Source organism: Hypomesus transpacificus, chromosome 13 (genome assembly GCF_021917145.1).
Source record: "Hypomesus transpacificus isolate Combined female chromosome 13, fHypTra1, whole genome shotgun sequence".
Classification (NCBI taxonomy): domain Eukaryota; kingdom Metazoa; phylum Chordata; class Actinopteri; order Osmeriformes; family Osmeridae; genus Hypomesus; species Hypomesus transpacificus.
In genome coordinates, this window is record NC_061072.1 from 12,480,783 (window position 1) to 12,499,220 (window position 18,438).

Consider the following 18,438-nt stretch of genomic DNA (forward strand, 5'->3'; position numbering starts at 1 on the left):
TCTGTTTTAAGTTCCCACAAAGTGTTGCATGATACAGCGACAGTATTGTAACTGACACAATGGGTACATGAAAAATGAAGGCATTTTGAAATATGTGATCCATTTAGTTAAAAAAAAACATTCGAGAATTTTGAAATATGTGATCCATTTAGTAACAAAAGCTTACTGGATAAGCCATTTGATCTTATTGGTGTCTCCCTTCCTTTTATGTCCACAACTGTCATAGTGATATAGAGCATTAGAATCTCCCCAGGTCAAACTGTACCTAAGGTGATAACCACTCAGTATGATACATGGTGTTTTGTGAGTGGCTTTCATGAGAGCAACATCTGGCCAAGAACTTGATCATCATTCTGACATCTGATGGAAGCTCAGTGGCTTCTACTGATTTAAATACCCTCATATACTCTTTACTCTACCAATGCCTTATACTATATTAACATTCAAATGTGTTTATAGAGATCTATTACCAGTTTATACAGCATTGTCGGCCCTGAATTTGTTTCTGGCAATGGTGGCAACTGTATTTTCTCTTTTAAAAGGCTGTTCTTTTTTATTCTAAATTTTCTTCCACTTCTTTCTCCATCCATTTTGAAAAGTATAAACAACTTCCACTGAAAATATGGCAGCTTGTTTGCACTATTAGCAGTCACCTTTCACTTGGAAATTAACTGGGGGAAAAGCAAAGAGGGAGGGAAAATCTGTGCCATTTTTAAGTGTACCTCGAGGTACAGAGTGTATACTTTGCTAAACCTGAGATGTTGCAATTAACTGCATAGAATGATTTTCTGGTATGATCATACTTACATGTTCAGCTCAGTCACAAGTAGCCTATTAAGGAGGATTGGTCAGGATCGATCATTCATCGTTCACCCCTTTGCGATGATTGTAGGAATGGCTTTGGATTTGATTGATTAAAATGTATCCACATTAAGCCCAAATACAAATCTGATAAGTTGGTTAAAAAGTGCTAAATGAACAGAAGCTGACAAGCTCTGTTTTCAGTATTTATTGATTGTTAATGAACGTGGTACACATCTACTGTAGGAGGTTATGGTATGACCCCACTTTACAGCACCGTCTTCAAACAGTCACAAACTACAGCTCCCATGATTCCATTCACAAGAAGTAAACACGAAGAAGCGGGTAGGTGGCATGGTGGTCATGTGCTAACTAACAACAATAATTTTAGTTTTTTTGGTCAGTTTGGAGTTTAAATTAGATGTTAGCAATCGTTTCAGTATAAATTGGATTTACTGTAGTGAGATATGCAGCTGCCTATTAGCAGAACCCAAGCTAGCTAGCTAGCCCTTCAGCCAACAAATGGACAACGTTAGCTACTGCTACCTTGAAACCTATTTGTATAGTACTCCTAGGTTTTACAGTAGTATTAGTGTGATTGCTTGTGTAGTCATAATTTGTCCGTATTCTTGATGGTACAATATTAGTTCACCCATTATAAGTCTACCTGCTGTATCAAGAGATCATCTTATATAAGATTTCAGCTGCATGATTTCCTTTTTATAATAAAACTTGTTTTCCTTTAACTTCAGCTCATCATATTCCTTTTTTTTTGGTATCCCAAAGTGAGACATTGACATCAAAGCACAACACAGAAGAGGAAGCCAAGTGAACATTTATAGAATCACTCCTATTGAACACAAACCAGTCAAAAGAGAGAAGATGCCATACCACTGTGTGGCCTACGGGTGCAGTAGGACAGCTGAGGATGGCGTCACTCTCTACCGGTTCCCCAAGGACCCCGAAGAGGCCCGCAAATGGGAGAAGCAGGTCCAGCGCACACGTAGCAACTGGTTCGCCTCGCCCACCTCTCATCTGTGCAGCGAACACTTTGGGAAGGAGTACTTTGAGCCCAAGCAACCCTTTCCCGTTCTGAAGGCTCTGGCAGCTAGAGGCTCACTAAAGCTGAAGCCAGGGGCAGTCCCTACCGTGTTCATCCGACCCCCCTGCTCCACGTGTGAGGGTGGGGGCTGCAGCTCTTGTCTCCCCAGGTCCCAGAGGAAGGGCATCCCTGTTACTCCAAGGGAATGTGACATGGTGGGTTCAAACCCAACACACGGAACTTAAGTGTGTTTCACTTCAAATTAATATGATGCCTCAATGAGAAAAGGACAAGGATGGGGCTGACATTCAAGCTACAACAAATCTTTGATGAAAGTGATAATTCTTTGTGTGGGTCTCACTGTTTCTCATCTCCCGTCAGCTTGAAGGGGCTCCAGTGTCTTTTGAAGATGTAGAAGGAGAGGAGGATGATAATGAAGAGGAGGATGAGGATGAAGAGGAGGAGATGTATGAGTCCGGTGGAGAAGTGGGTAACCCGGCTAGGGATGATGAACCAGGTGAGGAAGTAGAGAAAGAAAGAGGGAATAAGAGGAAGCGATACATAGTAAAGCTTTTTTGAGGAAACTCTGTTGGCAGATTGTGTCATTACATAGTTGCCGCTGAACGATCAGAATATAAACCTTTATTGAAATAACAGATCTGATCAAGTTAAAGGCGTCCATAACTCGGTTCTGGTCTTTTCCCAGCGGTGTGTGAGATGTGTGGCGTCACCGGCATTAGAGGCACCTTCTACTCCAGGACCAAGCGTTTCTGCAACGTCTCCTGCTCACGCTCCTACTCCTCCAACTCCAAGAAGACATCCATCCTGGCTCGGCTACAGGTGAGACTTTACTATTTTATATTTTCATGGCAAAAAACATTATGATCTAAAGACTTTTCAATTATGAAAAGAAGGGAAATATACATTGCACTGAATCAAACATATTGACTTCTGTCTCTTATATGGGGAGCCTGGAGAGCTTTAGGTGGAGGTATTCCTTAAAAGGACAGGCCTGACCACAGACTCTGCAACTGTGACAATGTTAAATGGAATATGGCCATAACTGTGTCTAGAGGCCACTGAATGCTGCCTGTTGACTAGTCTTGGTCTCCCAGGGAAAACCTCCTACTAAGAAGGCTACAGTGCTGATAAAGACCCCCTGGTCCACACCTGCAGGACCACAGGACACTGCCCCACCTGGACAGGATGGTGAGACATGCACACATATGTTGAAACACGCTCATTCCCACGCTACAGTGCCACACTCACACCCTCGTGGTCCATGCCTTCCTCCTGCAGGTTTTGACTGGGGCTCATACTTGGAGAAGAAAGGTTGCCCGGGTGCCTGTGTGTCCTGCTTCAGACATGTGAGCACATACAGTCCTAGACTGTAGTTCCTACCACACACTACACCTCAAGCCCAAACCCAACAACTCCCCCTGTCCTCATCCCTTCACAAGCACCCTGCCTTACCCTGCTTCTCCGCCTTACCTCAAGCTTCTTTCTCTGTCCCTGCCCCCAGGTGCCCCTGTGTGTTCAGTGGGATGATGTCTCTGTGGGTTTGAAGGTGGAAGTTCTGAATACCAATGCAGTTCTGCCCAGCAAAGTCTACTGGATTGCCACTATCATTCAGCTAGCAGGTTAGCACTTTCCGGTAGTGCTAGAAAACTATATTCACTGATTATATAATCTAGCTCTTTATTTGTAGTCCTTTCCCTCGTCATTTTACCCCTTGTTTCCTGCAGGGTACAAGGCTCTGTTGAGGTATGAGGGCTTTGAGGAGGACAGCAAGCATGACTTCTGGTGCAGCCTGGGATCTGGAGACATGCATCCCATAGGCTGGTGTGCCATGACGGGCAAGCTGCTGGTCCCTCCACAGGGTGAGTGAGCACATAACCCACATGTCTAAATGCACATACACAGACACACACACAGTGTAGCTCACATCCAACCAACTGTGTGATTAAATGTTATCTAGGGCTGCAGCAGAACATCCCTGACTGGAAAGAGTATTTGATGAAGAGGCTGGTAGGAGCCAACACTCTGCCTGTGGATTTCTACCTCAAGGTATATGCTTTGGACACACCCAATATTAGGTGTTATATCAAGACATGTGGATGGAGGCAGAAGCTTCGAACCAGCGGCAGAGTTTCTAGGTTATTCTTGCAAAGCAGAAGTTGTCTCCTTCTAGTTGGCAGAAAGTCTGAGGTACTCGTTCCGTGCGGGCATGCGCGTGGAGGTGGTGGACCGCACCATGGTGAGCCGGACGCGGCTGGCGGTGATCGACTCGGTGGTGGGGGGCCGCCTGAGGCTGGTCTACGAAGACGGGGGGAAGGAAGACCCTGCAGAGCCTCTCTCCGAGTTCTGGTGCCACATGTGGAGCCCTCTGCTGCACCCAGTGGGCTGGTCCTACAAAGTGGGTCACACCATCAAGAGCACAGGTGAGGATCTGTCCCACTAGTGGTAGATCATCGTATTGGTTGTGTAAACAGGAGCCCAGTTATTTGTGGGTCTGGGACCGAGTTCTTATGGATCTGTTTGTTTTTATTTTCTTGATCCCAGTCACAGAGGTTGGCAATCCAGTGCTCCGTAAGGCCTACTATGACAGCAGTCCCATGCTCTTCAAGAAGGTCAGAACACAGATGAATGAGAAAGACCTGCATGCTTTATGAATATTCAGTGGGGTATATATGCTGTGCTATACTTTTGGCCAGATTACCTGACAATACCATGACAAATAATTTGACCCCTAAAACAACCTTATTACACTGCTATGACAACCACCATACAACAACCTGCCCCTCCTGTGCCCCCTCAGCCCAGGTGTGTGTACATGGACGGAGGTTTCTTCGAAGTAGGAATGAAACTGGAGGCCGTCGACCCTCTGAACCTGGGCAACATCTGTGTGGCCACCATCCATAAGGTATAGACAGACTGGTCCTGAGGCTCCATCAGTGGGGCTCACTGGAGCACACGAGTGCCAAACCCTGTTCCTGGAGACCTATGGTCCTGTTTGTTTCCTCTCCAACCCTAATATGTCACACCTGATTTTTGTAAGTAGCTGGTTAATAACATGGATCAATTGGTACTTTTCCCTTTCGCTTCTTTCTCTTTTTCCATCCCTTCTCCCCTCTCTCTCCATCTATTTTTATATCCGTCCATCTCTCCTGTCCCCTCTCGCTCCTTTTCAGGTCCTGTTGGATGGGTTCCTCATGGTTGGCATCGATGGGAACCTCTTGGGGGGTGGTTCAGATTGGTTCTGCTACCACGCCTCCTCCCATGCCATCCTGCCCATGGACTTCTGCCATAAAAATGACATTCCCCTCACGTTACCACCAGGTACAGTACAGCCCTGCCATGCCATGCAGAACCACTCACAGAGTCTTTCTCATTTCTCGGGTCGTTCATCCTTCTCCCGCTCTGTTCACCAGGATATGACCAGAGGACATGGACATGGGTCAACTATCTGGAGAAGACTGGGGCCAGAGCTGCACCTAGACACCTGTTTAATGTTGTACGAAAGGCCTGCCTAAAAATCTCCTTTCTAGACTGCGAACAACACGATGATGAGAATCGTTTACATATATATGATACAAATAATTATTCACCGTTTGTTTATGCACATGTTTGTGTGCGTGCGTGTGTGTGTATGTGTGTGTGTGTATGTGTGTGTGTGTGTGCGTGCGTATGTGTGTATGTGTGTGTGTGTGTGCACCCTGTTTCTCCAGGACTGCCAAGGCCATGGCTTTTCTCCCAATATGAAGATGGAGGCGGTGGACCTGATGGAGCCGCGCCTGGTGTGCGTTGCCACGGTGAGGCGCTGCGTGGGCCGCCTGCTTCTCGTCCACTTCGACGGCTGGGAGGAGGAGTTTGACCAATGGGTGGACTTCCAGTCACCTGACATCTACCCTGTAGGATGGTGTGAGATTATTGGCTATGAGCTGCAGCCTCCTATTGGACCAGGTAGCTGGAGGGGGTTATAGATACATACTCGGTCACTCAGGCTCAAGCTTGACCACATACACTCATACACATATGGAAGCTATAAACTGTAATATATACAAAGATGTTGTGCTGTCTTGTCCTATTCTCGTAGACCCTCTTGAAACTCAGCCACGTGCCAAGAGACACAAGTTTATGGGAAAGAAGAGTAAGTACACTGCATGCAATTACACACATCCGATAACTCTTCTTTCTTTTGTTTCTTGGAGACACCTGAATTATTCTCACAACTTCTCTATGCTCTCTCTTCCTACACTCTTGTTTCAGAGAAGAAGATGGTGAAGAAGAAACTAGCCAACCTTATCTCGAAGAACCGCCCTCCAGCCCGTCCTGGCCAGCAGACAGAACCTGAGCCCCTCCAGCAGCAGCCAGGGCCCCCCCTGGACCAGAGCAGCCCCCCTGCCACTGCCCTCCTCCAGCCCAAGACGGAGCCTGAGGGACAGGAGAGTATGTACACTCACTGTATCCATATACCCTATGTATAGGAATATATTTGGTCTCTAGCCACTTAACTCACAGCGAGCTATCGCTCTCTTTCCTCTCTGTGTCTCCTTTCCCTTCTATCTCGGTCTCCTCTTTCTACAGTCATCGCAGTGCAAGTCAAGGTGGAGGAACTGGAGATGGAGACACCCATCGCTCCTCCCCCCTCGCTGGCTGTCATCAAGCAAGAGCAAGACGTGGAGGAGCAGAGAGGGGACGAGCAGTTAAGCGAGGGGCAGAAAGAGAAATATCAGAGAAAGGTGGCGAAGAAGAGCGCGGCTGAACAGAGGAAGGAGAGCAAGGACGAAGAGAGTACAGAGGATCCTCAGGACCAGGAGGCCCAACAGGACATGCAGCAGGAGAGCCAGCAGGACCAGGAGGCCCAACAGGACATTCCGCAGGAGAGCCAGCAGAACCAGGAGGCCCAGCAGGACATGCAGCAGGCGAGCCTTCAGGAGCGGGTCGAACATCAGGAAGATGCTGCTGAGGAACACATGGAACAATGACTCCAGAGAAGTTAGCACTGTGGACTGATGATAATGTGTTGAACATTCGCAAACTGGACCAGGATGTCAGGACTTATGGAAGCTCTGTCGGTTAAACCTCGTCGGTGATAATGTATAATCAGTAGAAACAGTGACTTAAACATTTGCCTGTAAACAGATGTAGTCAGACTACCTCAAACTCACCCGTGGGTCTTGGGTGTGAGACAAACCGAGTTCTGGAGAACTCTAAAGCTCAGACATGTCATTACTGAGACACGCCTCCTACCAGGACATGGGTGCTCCATACACATGGATTGTAAATGACACTCCTTCACACGTTTTCAAGTTGGGTAATGGTTTATTTCTTGGTTTTAACATTCTAGGTTTAGTTTCCATACTCTATTACTGTTGTGTATATGTACAATTGTGGAATAAAATATGTAGCTGATGTGATGTTTGATAAACATACTGTATATTAGAATGATACCTGGCCTCCATCCTGTATGTTGACATTTGACTTTAGACACCATAACTATAGATTGGTATTATCAGCAGGTGTACGTATAACTATATAGAGCTTATGCATAAAACCACTGTTTACTGGACTAGGGAGAAGACTAGTGGTTAGGAAATTAGCTTTTAGCCATAAGTTCTCAACATAGTGTCACTACATTTGATACTATGTTGATTTAAAACTCCTTTTACAGAAGTAAAAGTGGTCACTTTCAAGGATAGAAAGTGCAATCCATTGTGTGGGGAAGTCTTGTTTAATATCCTCACTAAATGCTTCAGTTGGAAGTCACTGATCTATATACCGTAGTTATAAGGAACCGTAATCTGTGAGGACTGTACAATGGAAAACTGAAGAAATTGTTACTCACTGTACATCCTATAGACAGATTTAACATACTGTATATATGACAGACTCATTCTCAGGCCATCTTGCTCCTTTTGGCGGTCTTCTTGGCCACTGCAGGTTTTGGCGTCTGGCTCTTACGGCCTTTGGATTTGGTCTTGACCACTTTGACCTGGCGAGGGGCGTTAAGGTGAGCTGGCTTAGCCTTGGTGGACTTGGGGGTCTTGGAGATTTTTGTAGGGGCGACGGTGGGGGAGGAGGCAAGGTTTTCACCCCCTGGGCAGGCCTTGAAGACGTGGACGTCTTTGACCCTATGACCCCGCAGCTCAGGTGGATGAGCACAGGTGGCACGCACCTTCAGGTTGACCTTCTCTATCCATCTTAGAGAGAGACAACAGTGTTTTTTTTTAATGTAGCCTAGACACAATATTTTTTTTTGTAGCCGAGGTCCTCTTATGTCTGCATGTGAGGGTAGAAGGCTGTGTAAGGAGGAAGATAAATAGAGATGTTGGTGGAGGCAGAGACCGAGAACGTGTGTGTGTCTTACATGCGCAAGGGCAGCAGGGGGCAGTCACACAGCAGAGGGTTGTCAGCCAGGTTGATGACCTCCAGACTGGTGAAACTGTTCAGGTCAGGCACCTCCTCCAACTGGTTCCCCTCCAGGTACAAACTCCTCAGACCTGGGCCCAACCCCGCTAGGGAGTCCTTAGACATCTGGAGGAAAAGTGAGAAAAGAAAGTGAGGAGGTGAGGGAGGGAGGAAGATCAGGAAGAACAAAGATTTCTGTCTTTCTCTTTCCCCTCACCTTCTCCAGTCCCATGCCATCTAGATAGAGATCCTTCAGCACCCTAGCCAGTGGCTGGAAAGCTTGGGGTCCCACCCAGCGGATGGGATTCCCTGACAGACGGAGCTCGCCGAGAGTCAATGTCTTTCCCAGAGCATCAGTGGGGACCTCATTCAGCTTGTTCCCACCCAGATGCAGTGTGTCCAGGTCCGAGGCCTGGTCAAGGGCCTGGGGGGCCACACTGTTAATAGAGTTGGAAGTGAGGTAGAGGCCCCTCAGCCTCTCTGCCCCTATTAAGATGCCTGGCTCCAGCTTGGAGATGGAGTTGTGCTCCAGGTGCAGGGCCAGCAGGCCGGGCAGCAGCTTGAAAGCCCCCTTGGGGAAGGTGGTGAAACGGTTCTTCTCCAGGTGGAGGTAGGTGAGCTGGGGCAGGCCCTTGAAGGCTGTTGGGCTGAGGGAGGTGAGCTCGTTCTCAGACAGGTAGAGGTAAACCAGCCCTTTCATCCCGTTGAAGGCTCCATCCTCCATCTGCAGGTTACAGGTCTGACATTTAGTCTATGGCCATTTTCTCCAGGGTGACTAACATGCCTACATGCATTTACAATCATAACGAAAGGCATTCCGAATGATATAGGTCAAAAGGGTGCTCGTAGGATTCACCTCCACAATCTTGCAGCGTTGAAGATGGAGGGACACCACCTCAGCGACTCCAGGAAAACTGTTGCCAGGAATGTAGTGGAAGTCGTTGCCACGGAGATCAAGGAGTCTGGTATCCGGTGAGAAGCCGCGAGGCACTTTTGTGTGGCCACGGTTCTCACAGGAAGAGTGGTGGGTATCACCCTTGGATGGGGGTGAGGGAGGGGGCAGAGAGAGAGAGACAGTATGAATGGGTGGATCAGTGAGGCTCAGGGGCTAAGGTTGGAAATACAGAGGTTAAGGTTTGTAACCATCACGTAACAACACACACTAACAACTCACCTCGCAAGCACAATTGGTGGGACACTTGACTTTGTTGTCTGGCTCAGGAGTGGGGGGTGGGGTGACCATGCTCTGCTCCTCTAACTCTGCCTTCAGCATGGCCTCCTGACTCTGGCAGCGCAGTTCAGAGGGGTGGATGGCCTCCAGACTCTCCCCAGAGAAGTGGGCGGGGCCCCCGCAGGCCCCCAGCAGCTTGACCTTGCCCCGCAGGGCCCACTCCCTCAGGGGACGCAGGTAGCAGTTACAGTAGATGGGGTTTCCTGCCAGGTTGAGACGCGCCAGCTTAGGGGAACCTGTCGGGTTGAATGACAGTTGATATGATGTGATGGGAGATATGATGGGTTGTAAGGATAGGGATTGTGTTGTGAGAGTGTACAGTTCTCCCCCAGCTGCTTGGTCCCACCTGCAGAGAAGGGTTGCAGAACACGTAGTTGGTTGTGGCTGAGATCCAGGTGCACTAGGTTAGGGGATAGGGACACAGCTGTGTTAGCCAGGTCTTGAAGGGACATATGGTCCATGAAGAGGTGGGTGACCTTGGCCATTGACACTGTCTCCTCCCCCAAGTAGGTCATGGGGTTGGAGCCAAGGTCCAGACGAGTGACCTCTGGGAGTCTGGGTATATGGAAGTTGGGGGACGTGGTAGGAGAAATTGAAAGAGACAGACAGACAGACACAAATACACACCACAATGGTTAGACGGCCCTGATAAAAAAAAAAACACAACGATACTAATTATCTGCTGTCTCGGGCTTCTCCATCCGTGAGAGCAGAATCCCCACGTCATCTATTCATGAACTGGCCAAATACGTGGTCAAACTCATCTCATACCTGGTCATGGTCTCAGTGGGGAAGAACTGCAGCTCGTTGTGGTCTAAGCTGAGACGTGTTAGAGTGAAGAGGCCAGCAAAGGCCTCGGTGGCAAGGTAGTTAAGGGAGTTGTGAGTGAGACGCAGCCACTTGATGTTCTGCAGGCCCTGGAAGGCCATGTTGGGGATGTAGACCAGCTGGTTGTGTGTGAGGGAGAGCAAGTTAAGGAATCCCAGCTGGGAAAAGGCTCCTGGCTGAATCTCCTCCACACGGTTACGGTCGATCAGGAGCTGCTTCAGAGAAGTGAGGCCGTCGAAGGACTCCTGGAAAAAAAAGGAGACAGATAGTATTTATCAATAGAGCTGCAATGAGCAAAGAAATCAAAAGATTAGAGAAAGCAAATGTTCTCAAAGCAACCTTGAAATGGAAACTAAAGAACCCCTTCCATTACCTACCTAGATGGAAATCTCTCTCGCTATTTGACCTAGAAGCAACTTTTCACTGTATAAAGGATAGCCTTGTATCTTAAATAGGCTCTGGCCTGAAAGCATGTCTGTCTGTGATTTACCTGGTACAGTATCTCAATGTTGTTATTTGCAAGGTTGAGGAAGACGAGGCGGCCCAGGCTGCGGAAGGCGCCCTCCTTCACGGTTCGGATGTTACAGCGCTGCAGCGTGAGGTGCGTCAGGTAGGGGGTGTGCTTGAACGCCCCTGTGGGCAGCGTTTGAATGTCATTCCCTCTCAGGTCAAGCTTCACTGTGATCTGGTGGTGATGGGGAAAATCACCAAAGTCCAAGTCAGGAATTCAACAGAGACAGAAAAGATGTATGAATTCAAAAGGTTGGTCTCTTGAGTTTCAGTTTGGGCAACATTGCTTTGCAACTGCAGCATGTATACCAGATGTTATTACATTAATTTGTTATATGATGGTGGTTATGCGTCACTATATACCTCATCTATTGTGGGAGGCACTTCGGTCAGATTCTTGTTGACACAGGACACAGTGAGTTGAATCTGGTCGCAGAGACACTGTTTTGGGCACTTGCCCAGGTGCACCCCTGGAATGCCTGACAGGAGCAGTACCAGTAAGGCCCACCAGGCGAAGGGACAGCCCATGGAATACATCTGCTGAAATAACAGGTCAGGAACACAGCAGAAATCCAACGTTCATCCGTTTATAAATCAGCATACTGTTTCAGATGGATTTTTTAGTCCTAATCTGGCCTCAATTTGATTAATCGGATTTCAAAAAGTCTATTTCCAATTGGGTTCATTTTTGCCAATCGTTGGTCCAAGTCATCGGTGGTATACGTCGATTTATCCTACCTTGTTGGATACCCCCCCCCCCCCCCCCCCCACACACACACACACACAGTTGTGGGAAATCATAACTCTAGCTAGTTCTCAGGAGCTGTGTAATCACTTAAGTCTGCACTATTGGTTGGAGTTTTAAATGTGTTGTGCCTATATTTAGTTGATATTATAATAATGGAAGAAGGTTGGGGAATTAAGACTAATCAAACAGCTTTAGCCTACCAAATAGTACATGCATCAAAAGCTGAGATGATTAATTCCGTTTAGGTAGGCCTAAACCATAGCCCATAAAATCTTTGCAAATTATTGAACACGGTATAAAAAGGTCTCATACATCTTATATAATTACAGTTTTCGTTTTAAATCCCTGTGGATCTTAATAAGAGCTTTAATAAGAGCATTATTGATGTGAAATTACGAATTCAGAACAGAAACAATGGAGGAGAGATTCCCCTCAGTAAAATATACCTGAGCCCAGGGATGTGAAAATCCGTAGAACAAATCCTTTTTAGACCTACTAGGTCTGTGCGTAACTGACGCTGAAATTGAGTTTTAACACATTATCACAAAGTTGGCCCCTTTTCCAAGTGTCCAGGTCGCCGTGAAGAGAGGGAAAGAGTGAGAGAGATGAAGTAAGAGAGGGGGTAGAAATGAGAGACGGCGGAATTTCCTAGGGCAAAGCCTGTGTGTGTGTCAGTGTCTCCCAAGGGATCAACAGTTTAGACCGCAGTTGAGCTGGCGCGCCGGTTGCGCACAAAGACGCGCAGTGTTTTCGTGCCCGGCACCGAATCACTACTGCAGAGTGTCTTCTGTAAATACACCGCGGTATGGTGAACACATTTTTTCACAAAAGCACTTCACGGTTACCTGGGGATTCGAACAGGTCATACATCCTATTTATTCTATAAATCGAGGGGTTGCTTTTGGAAACGCTGTGTTCAATGAATCTGACATATAATTAACTCCATCTCCATCACTTGCTTGTATTTGTCATTTTTAACCGTATACTTTACAGCCAACAGTGGTGATCACCACGTTTGCAGCTAACAAAGATAGGATACTCACTTTAGCTCGGAGTTCGTGACCCGTTATTCGGCCTCCTTCTTTTGTACTGCCGTTGATTCTCTCACGGTTTCTCGTCTACCTCTCCCGCTCTTCCCCCGGCTGACCCTCATCCAAAACAAACTTCACTTATCCCTCCATTCACTCAGAACCCCATCTTTCGACACGATTCTGGTGAGTTTTTAAAGTGCGCCTGAGTTTGCCTGAGCCTGTTCAGGCTTAAAAAAACAATAACCTACATCCCGCGGCTTGTAAAACCAGACCGGCGCTTGTTCAACGAACATGATTAATAAATACAACCTGCATGACAAATATTACTCACTTTACCAACCACGATTCAAACTCCAAGTCCTCAAGTAAATTAGAATCGCCAAACAACTTGGAAAAACGTTTTTATTCCACACGTTACTACTTCAAATACAACCAGAGAAATACCCATATATGCCAGTCAATGTTAAATCAAAATTCAGTTTTATACCAATAGAAATTATTTCTAAATGCCACTTATTTCCCCATGTTCATTTACATCACAGTATAGTATCCTGAGCTCAATTGTTGCAGCTGTGTACAGAGCCCTGCACACACATGGTGTGCTGTACTGTAGAGGTCTTCGTCTATAGGAGGAAATGCTCATGCATGCAGCCCATTCCTTCTCACAGTTTAATGCACAAATGATTTGACCTGGTTAAACCCAGCTGGGTAGCCAAGAATATTACTCAAGTATACACATGGCCGGCAAAGCCAGACTCTCATAATAACCTAGTGCTAAAGGTTAGACGACAACAACAACAACAATAATGAAATAACAGTGATATGTGTAGACAAATTAATAAGCACAACTATAAAAAAATTATTTTCATTTCTTCACATTGTAAATGTTTCCCTTTTTTCTATATATAATTGTGGATGTGGTTTTTAAGTTCTCTTCTTATAAAAATAGAAGTAGCAAAATCAAGTACAAAAATTAAATCAACAATATGAAGACGAAAGTGAATGAGCTATCTTCAAGTAGAAGGCTTTACAGAGAACCCAGGTAGACAGAGGGTAAAGTTTAGTCCTCATCTTTAGTTCAGTGTAGAGTCTACATACAAGGCAGGAGGCAGAATAGGCATCAATCAGTGCAGCGTGTGCGTGTGTAAGAGGCTGGAGCAGAGTGCTGTCCTATGAGAGGGTACAGAGCAGGTCTCAGCACTGTGGAGTGCTCCTCCTTTCCAGAGTGGATTTGAGGCTGTCGGTGGCATTGCTGCACGACTTCAAGACTTTACCACACCTGCAGGGTTCCCACAGATTAGGCAGCTGTCACAATCAAAGGCTCAGCGACAATACTGAAATTTCTGCACAGTAATGTCTACGGGGCCATCACTATACATCATTATGACATCTAGATAACAGTTCTACAGTTGGAACAAAATTCAAATTCTCTAACTGGTATTGTGACATCATCAAAGGTGTCTAGACAGGCCATGATGCAATTAACAAAAGTTGAATATTGCAAGGGTCTTATGACATCACAATGGTGTCTAGACAGAGTCTGGATGTATACCTGGACACAAAGGTGAGCAGCAGGGAGGCGTGGTCTTGAGGGAAATAGTCCTGTTGGACAGCATGCTCCAGAGCCAGCAAGTGACCTGGGAACACTTGCACCTTCTTTGCCTTGCCTTCACCCTGACCACAGAAAGACAGTGAGAAACAGAGTTGTCATATCAGGCTGGCATAAAGGTCTGCTTTAGCTCAGTCTAATCTCATACATAAAATGTCACTTTAAAGTTTTTACCTATTTTACGCAAATTATTATTATTTCTTTTTTATGGATTGAGAAAAGCCTCAAAATAAAAGATATTAAAATGGCCACCACAACCCTAACTCAACCAATACACAAACAAGGGGTTATGTGATGTATGAGGTAAAACCCTTGTCCTACAGTGCTGTAACAGGTATAATAGCTGTGTACTGGAATAAACCTAGAGCTATTCAAGATGAAAAATATTTTAAGGGATGTTTACTGCAGCGTACACATTAACTTTAGAAACGGTCTGTACCGGGGACATTAATGGTACCTTGAGAAGTCCCATCATGACCAGGAGAGTGGACAGGAAGCTGTAGGTCTGAAGAGAGGAGCCAGAAAAGGCGTTTTTCAACAGGGCGTCTAAAGGACAAGAACACTATTAATTGCTTGATGCTTGTGTGAAGTACAATCGGAGAGAGACAGGATGTGACAAAAGGACACGGTGGGCCTCCATATATTTTGATTTCTCACCAATGGTTTCCAGAACAGCTCTCTTGACCTCCGTTTCCTCGTTGTAAACAAAGGAGACTTTCAAAAAGATGTTTGCTGCCTTGTCCGGGTCTGACACATCCACCTGGCAAAAAAACACACAGCGATTTACTCCCACTACGTTCTCACCTGGTGTGGATGGTGGTGGTGGGGTTGTCCTGGGTCACCAGGGGGCCTACCTGCTGCTCCAGCAGCTCTGCCCTCTTCTCCCCCAGGCTGAGGAGGCTCTCAGCTGAGGGGGAGCTAAGAAAGGACTGCACCTCCAGCATGGTCTGAAAAGGATAAAGTCAGCGATGAGCGATGACCATATTCTACTCTTCATGGTGGGTAGAACATAGGTGACAGGACAAGAGGACGGTGAAACTGCTATGGTATACAGCACTGGGTTGTGATTGGGGCGTCTTGGTACAGGAATCTGAATGAGGCAGACTTGCCGTGTTCTGTGGCTTGATAGGGCTGCTTTCTTCACTTGACACTCCATTCTCTTTTGTTTTTTTGCCATCATCCTCCTCCTCTTCTCCATCCTCCTCCTCTTCTCCATCCTCATCTTCGTCCTCATCTTCATCATCAGGCTCTCCCTCATCATCACTACAGAGAAAGCACATTCCAAGACTTAGTCCAAGACTGAATCTCAAACTAATGTGACCAGGTGTACAGTCAGCCCCTCACAGCCTGTCACACACCTGAGTGATGCCAGCAGGTCTGCTTTGTCCATGTTCTCCAGGGTCTCCTTCAGGGCCTCACAGCCCTCCTCCCCCAGACAGTTACCTGAGAGAGCAGACAAACACAAAACAAAACACCAGTTACCCAAGTGAACATGCAACGACATACAATAATCCACAACAGTAGCAGTACATCACTAAAGATGTGTGGTCAGTAGGTGAAGTCGTTTGATATGTTTTGGACACAGTTAAAATAGTGTAGACTAGAGTAAGCACCATTCAGGTCCAATTTCACCATGTGAGGTTTGTCCTTTACAGCCTGGGCCACCACCAGGGCAGCTGCCTCTGTGATCTCCCCAAAGGACAGGTTCAGCTCCTGGAGGTGGGTAAGAACACTCATGTGGATACATTCATGTGTACTCGATAGGAAGACACTGTATGCATAACCAATGACTTCACCTCAGCTGACACACACAAATGCTGACCTGGAGTGTATTCAGGCCCTCTCGGAGGACAGCGGAGATGGCGATGGCTCCCTCAGAGCGGACCAGACAGTCCCCAAAGTTGATCACTTGAACCTTCTGCAGGTGTCTCAGGGCCTGGAGGGGACGTGGTGGGGAAATGAGGGAGAGGGTGGGAGGTGAAGTGGACGTCCCATCTAAACCAACACACAGTGCTGATTAGGATGCCGAGTGAGCGAGTATACCTGTGCCATGGCCAGTGCTCCTCTCTTGGTGAAGGTGTTGTCGTTTAGGTTCAGCACACGGAGTTCAGGATTGTGCTGCATGGCCGTTGCCAAAGCTGTCACCCCCGGGTGGTTGATGCCATTCTGGGGCATGTGCACCTCCTCCAGGCTGCCCATCAACTGGGGATGGGCAAGAAGGCAAGATAAGGAAGATGGATAGAGAAGGTATGTAAAAAGAGTAGTATTTGATACCACAATGGATTTAACTGTGAGATCTTTCTAAGTGAGATCTTTGACAAGATAGGTAGAGATATAGCAACGTGTGTGAATGTGTGGGTACCTGAAAGGCCTGGGCTAGGGCCGTGGCTCCCTCATTCTCCAGTCTGTTCCTGCCTGCGACAAAGACCTTGAGTCTTAGTGAGGTACCAAGGGCAGAAGACTGCCTAATGCATTCTGTTAACGCTGCAGCCAGGATCTGTCAACAACAATTAAAATATGACATTATAACACTTTAACTACAAAGACACAGGACTATGTTCACCTTTGGCCCCTATACTCTCAGTAGGATGAGAATCATTTTCTTGTCATACTGTAAAATATTGAAGAAGGGTAGTAAAACGGATGTCATGAACATACACTGTTGGGGTTCAATTTTCCAAACACAGAGAGCCTAGTCTACAACTGAAACCAACTGAAACCACTTCAAGGAGAATATGTCTACATCTATGTAGTTTAGGACTATGTCTAATCTGTGTAGAGAGACTGCAAAAATCCACCCATACACAGTTTGCGACTCTCGGCCACCTAACCTTGCCTCCTCCGATACCGATGCCACAGTTGTTAAGGCGGAGCTTCTGTAGTGAGTGGCAAGAGGGACTCTGGAGCAGCGCCTCAATGCCTTTCACTCCGTCAGGACCAAAGGCATTGTCACTCAGGTCCAGTTCCTTGAGTCTGGCTCCCGCTGTTATTATGGCACTGCCGAGGCATCTCTATGTGTAGGGACAAAGACAGACAGAAATCAGTTCACAGAACATTAAGTTAACGTGGCATCATTATTATTGGTAACTCTGTTACGGCCCTGACCTTCTTAAATAAATGATTTATAACCAGTTCAGTTATTCACCAATGCTGTGGGGATTTCAGATCGTAGTCGCCCTGTGAACATGTCGCTCCAATGGCATCTCTGGGAGAAGAAAAACACAAAGCTTGAATTAATAAAATTATTATAACATAATAATGATCCAAATGAGGGCTTGTATCACTTCAATTACAACCTTTATTTACCAACACAGACAACCGTTTAAAATAGTACTTGTGGTATTTAGAAAAGACATAATCACAGACTTGAATTGGTACCTGAAGCTGGTCTTTTCCTTCCAAGGCCTTGGCGATGGCTTGAGCTGCCTCTACTCCCACCGTGTTCCCCTCCAATCGTAGTGCTCTCAAGCCATGGTATTGTTCTATCTCAACCACCAGATCTTTCACTGCATACACAGAAACACTGACATAATGAGTAAGATACCCCATTGACTGACAGTTAAAATTAAACTGCACGGTGTGTGGTCGTCAGAGGTGTGCATGATACATGGGCTGTGATGTTACTTAATGAATAAAAGAATGTTGAACGGTCAAATAGGGTTATTGTTTTACCAGACTCGACGTTGTCCAGCTTGAGGCCCCGGCCCTTGTAGCTCAACTCTCCATCACCAACATGTGTCTTGGACAGCGCTTCAGCAAGCTGCGCTATCTCCTCAGACGCCATCTCTAGACAGTACATGAGAACAGAATGAGGTAAAACGATACAGTAACAACCAGCTACCAATTCATTACCTTGCCACCTGTTTTATTAATGTCCAATAAAACAATAAGAAGTAACCGCTAACGTGTGCTACACAAGTGAAAGCAACCAGTTTGGCTAGTTTCAAACGTTCGCACGAATATTGTAATTACCCATCATGTAACTACATGGTAAATACATGTTGATATGTAAAGTTGAAAAAGCCTTACTTTTATTTTACAGTATGTGAGGCAGGTGGCTACAAGTACTTTCGTATTCGTCAATACGCTGACTCCCACGGCGCGCGCTTGTTTCTACAATCTGTGACGTTTTCTTCTTCTGCGGTTTCAATCGGGCACCCTCAGGGGTTTGTGCCGCCGTCTGTTGGGATGGAGTTGTATAAAAAACTTACTTTTCATCTGTTTTCA

General features: G+C 46.4%; 3 protein-coding genes across 7 annotated transcripts; 1 reads left to right on the forward strand and 2 right to left on the reverse strand.

Annotated features, from left to right (window-relative positions):
• Positions 1–1,077: 1,077 nt before the first annotated feature.
• On the forward strand, positions 1,078–7,256 carry l3mbtl2 (L3MBTL histone methyl-lysine binding protein 2). Of its 2 annotated transcripts, XM_047032808.1 has the most exons (18): positions 1,078–1,146; positions 1,588–2,058; positions 2,225–2,360; positions 2,550–2,683; positions 2,959–3,052; positions 3,143–3,210; positions 3,366–3,483; positions 3,589–3,723; positions 3,822–3,910; positions 4,035–4,284; positions 4,406–4,473; positions 4,662–4,766; positions 5,035–5,182; positions 5,275–5,357; positions 5,572–5,806; positions 5,940–5,993; positions 6,113–6,292; positions 6,431–7,256. In XM_047032808.1, the coding sequence occupies exons 2-18, from the start codon at positions 1,684–1,686 to the stop codon at positions 6,829–6,831; spliced, it is 2,673 nt and encodes an 890-aa protein (XP_046888764.1). In that variant the 5' UTR covers positions 1,078–1,146; positions 1,588–1,683; the 3' UTR covers positions 6,832–7,256. The 2 variants fall into 2 exon arrangements, with proteins under 2 accessions (XP_046888764.1, XP_046888763.1); XM_047032807.1 differs by having other exon boundaries at positions 2,959–3,210.
• A 341-nt stretch (positions 7,257–7,597) lies between these two features.
• chadlb (chondroadherin-like b) lies at positions 7,598–12,887 on the reverse strand. 2 transcript variants are annotated; one of them, XM_047032809.1, is made up of 10 exons: positions 12,615–12,887; positions 11,187–11,360; positions 10,804–10,998; positions 10,257–10,558; positions 9,832–10,040; positions 9,429–9,721; positions 9,111–9,290; positions 8,472–8,978; positions 8,214–8,380; positions 7,598–8,046 (listed from the first exon to the last, which is right to left on the reverse strand). In XM_047032809.1, exons 2-10 carry the CDS (start codon positions 11,358–11,360, stop codon positions 7,743–7,745), a joined length of 2,331 nt encoding a protein of 776 aa, XP_046888765.1. In that variant the 5' UTR covers positions 12,615–12,887; the 3' UTR covers positions 7,598–7,742. The 2 variants fall into 2 exon arrangements, with proteins under 2 accessions (XP_046888765.1, XP_046888766.1); XM_047032810.1 differs by having other exon boundaries at positions 11,187–11,363.
• Positions 12,888–12,990: 103 nt separating this feature from the next.
• On the reverse strand, positions 12,991–18,363 carry rangap1b (Ran GTPase activating protein 1b). Of its 3 annotated transcripts, none has more exons than XM_047032257.1 (16): positions 18,241–18,362; positions 17,884–17,997; positions 17,590–17,717; positions 17,357–17,416; positions 17,043–17,222; positions 16,574–16,708; positions 16,255–16,413; positions 16,034–16,147; positions 15,825–15,924; positions 15,570–15,654; positions 15,321–15,474; positions 15,066–15,158; positions 14,869–14,971; positions 14,669–14,757; positions 14,155–14,276; positions 12,991–13,881 (listed from the first exon to the last, which is right to left on the reverse strand). In XM_047032257.1, the coding sequence occupies exons 2-16, from the start codon at positions 17,993–17,995 to the stop codon at positions 13,797–13,799; spliced, it is 1,719 nt and encodes a 572-aa protein (XP_046888213.1). In that variant the 5' UTR covers positions 17,996–17,997; positions 18,241–18,362; the 3' UTR covers positions 12,991–13,796. The 3 variants fall into 3 exon arrangements, with proteins under 3 accessions (XP_046888213.1, XP_046888214.1, XP_046888215.1); XM_047032258.1 differs by having other exon boundaries at positions 17,884–18,002; positions 18,241–18,361; XM_047032259.1 differs by lacking the exon at positions 12,991–13,881 and having other exon boundaries at positions 14,185–14,276; positions 14,669–14,716; positions 18,241–18,363.
• Between the last annotated feature and the right edge of the window lie 75 nt (positions 18,364–18,438).

Excerpts from the sequence above, each read along its gene's own strand:
- l3mbtl2 (XM_047032807.1), top strand. The coding sequence starts at position 1,684 with ATGCCATACCACTGTGTGGCCTACGGGTGCAGTAGGACAGCTGAGGAT. Across the intron at positions 4,285-4,405 it reads TCACACCATCAAGAGCACAG|TCACAGAGGTTGGCAATCCA; the intron begins GTGAGGATCTGT and ends TCTTGATCCCAG. Across the intron at positions 5,183-5,274 it reads TCCCCTCACGTTACCACCAG|GATATGACCAGAGGACATGG; the intron begins GTACAGTACAGC and ends TCTGTTCACCAG.
- chadlb (XM_047032809.1), bottom strand. The coding sequence starts at position 11,360 with ATGTATTCCATGGGCTGTCCCTTCGCCTGGTGGGCCTTACTGGTACTG. Across the intron at positions 10,559-10,803 it reads ACATTGAGATACTGTACCAG|GAGTCCTTCGACGGCCTCAC; the intron begins GTAAATCACAGA and ends TTTTTTTTCCAG. Across the intron at positions 8,979-9,110 it reads AACGCTGCAAGATTGTGGAG|ATGGAGGATGGAGCCTTCAA; the intron begins GTGAATCCTACG and ends TGTAACCTGCAG.
- rangap1b (XM_047032257.1), bottom strand. The coding sequence starts at position 17,995 with ATGGCGTCTGAGGAGATAGCGCAGCTTGCTGAAGCGCTGTCCAAGACA. Across the intron at positions 17,718-17,883 it reads GCTGGACAACGTCGAGTCTG|TGAAAGATCTGGTGGTTGAG; the intron begins GTAAAACAATAA and ends CTGTGTATGCAG. Across the intron at positions 15,475-15,569 it reads GACCTGCTGGCATCACTCAG|TGATGATGAGGGAGAGCCTG; the intron begins GTGTGTGACAGG and ends CTTTCTCTGTAG.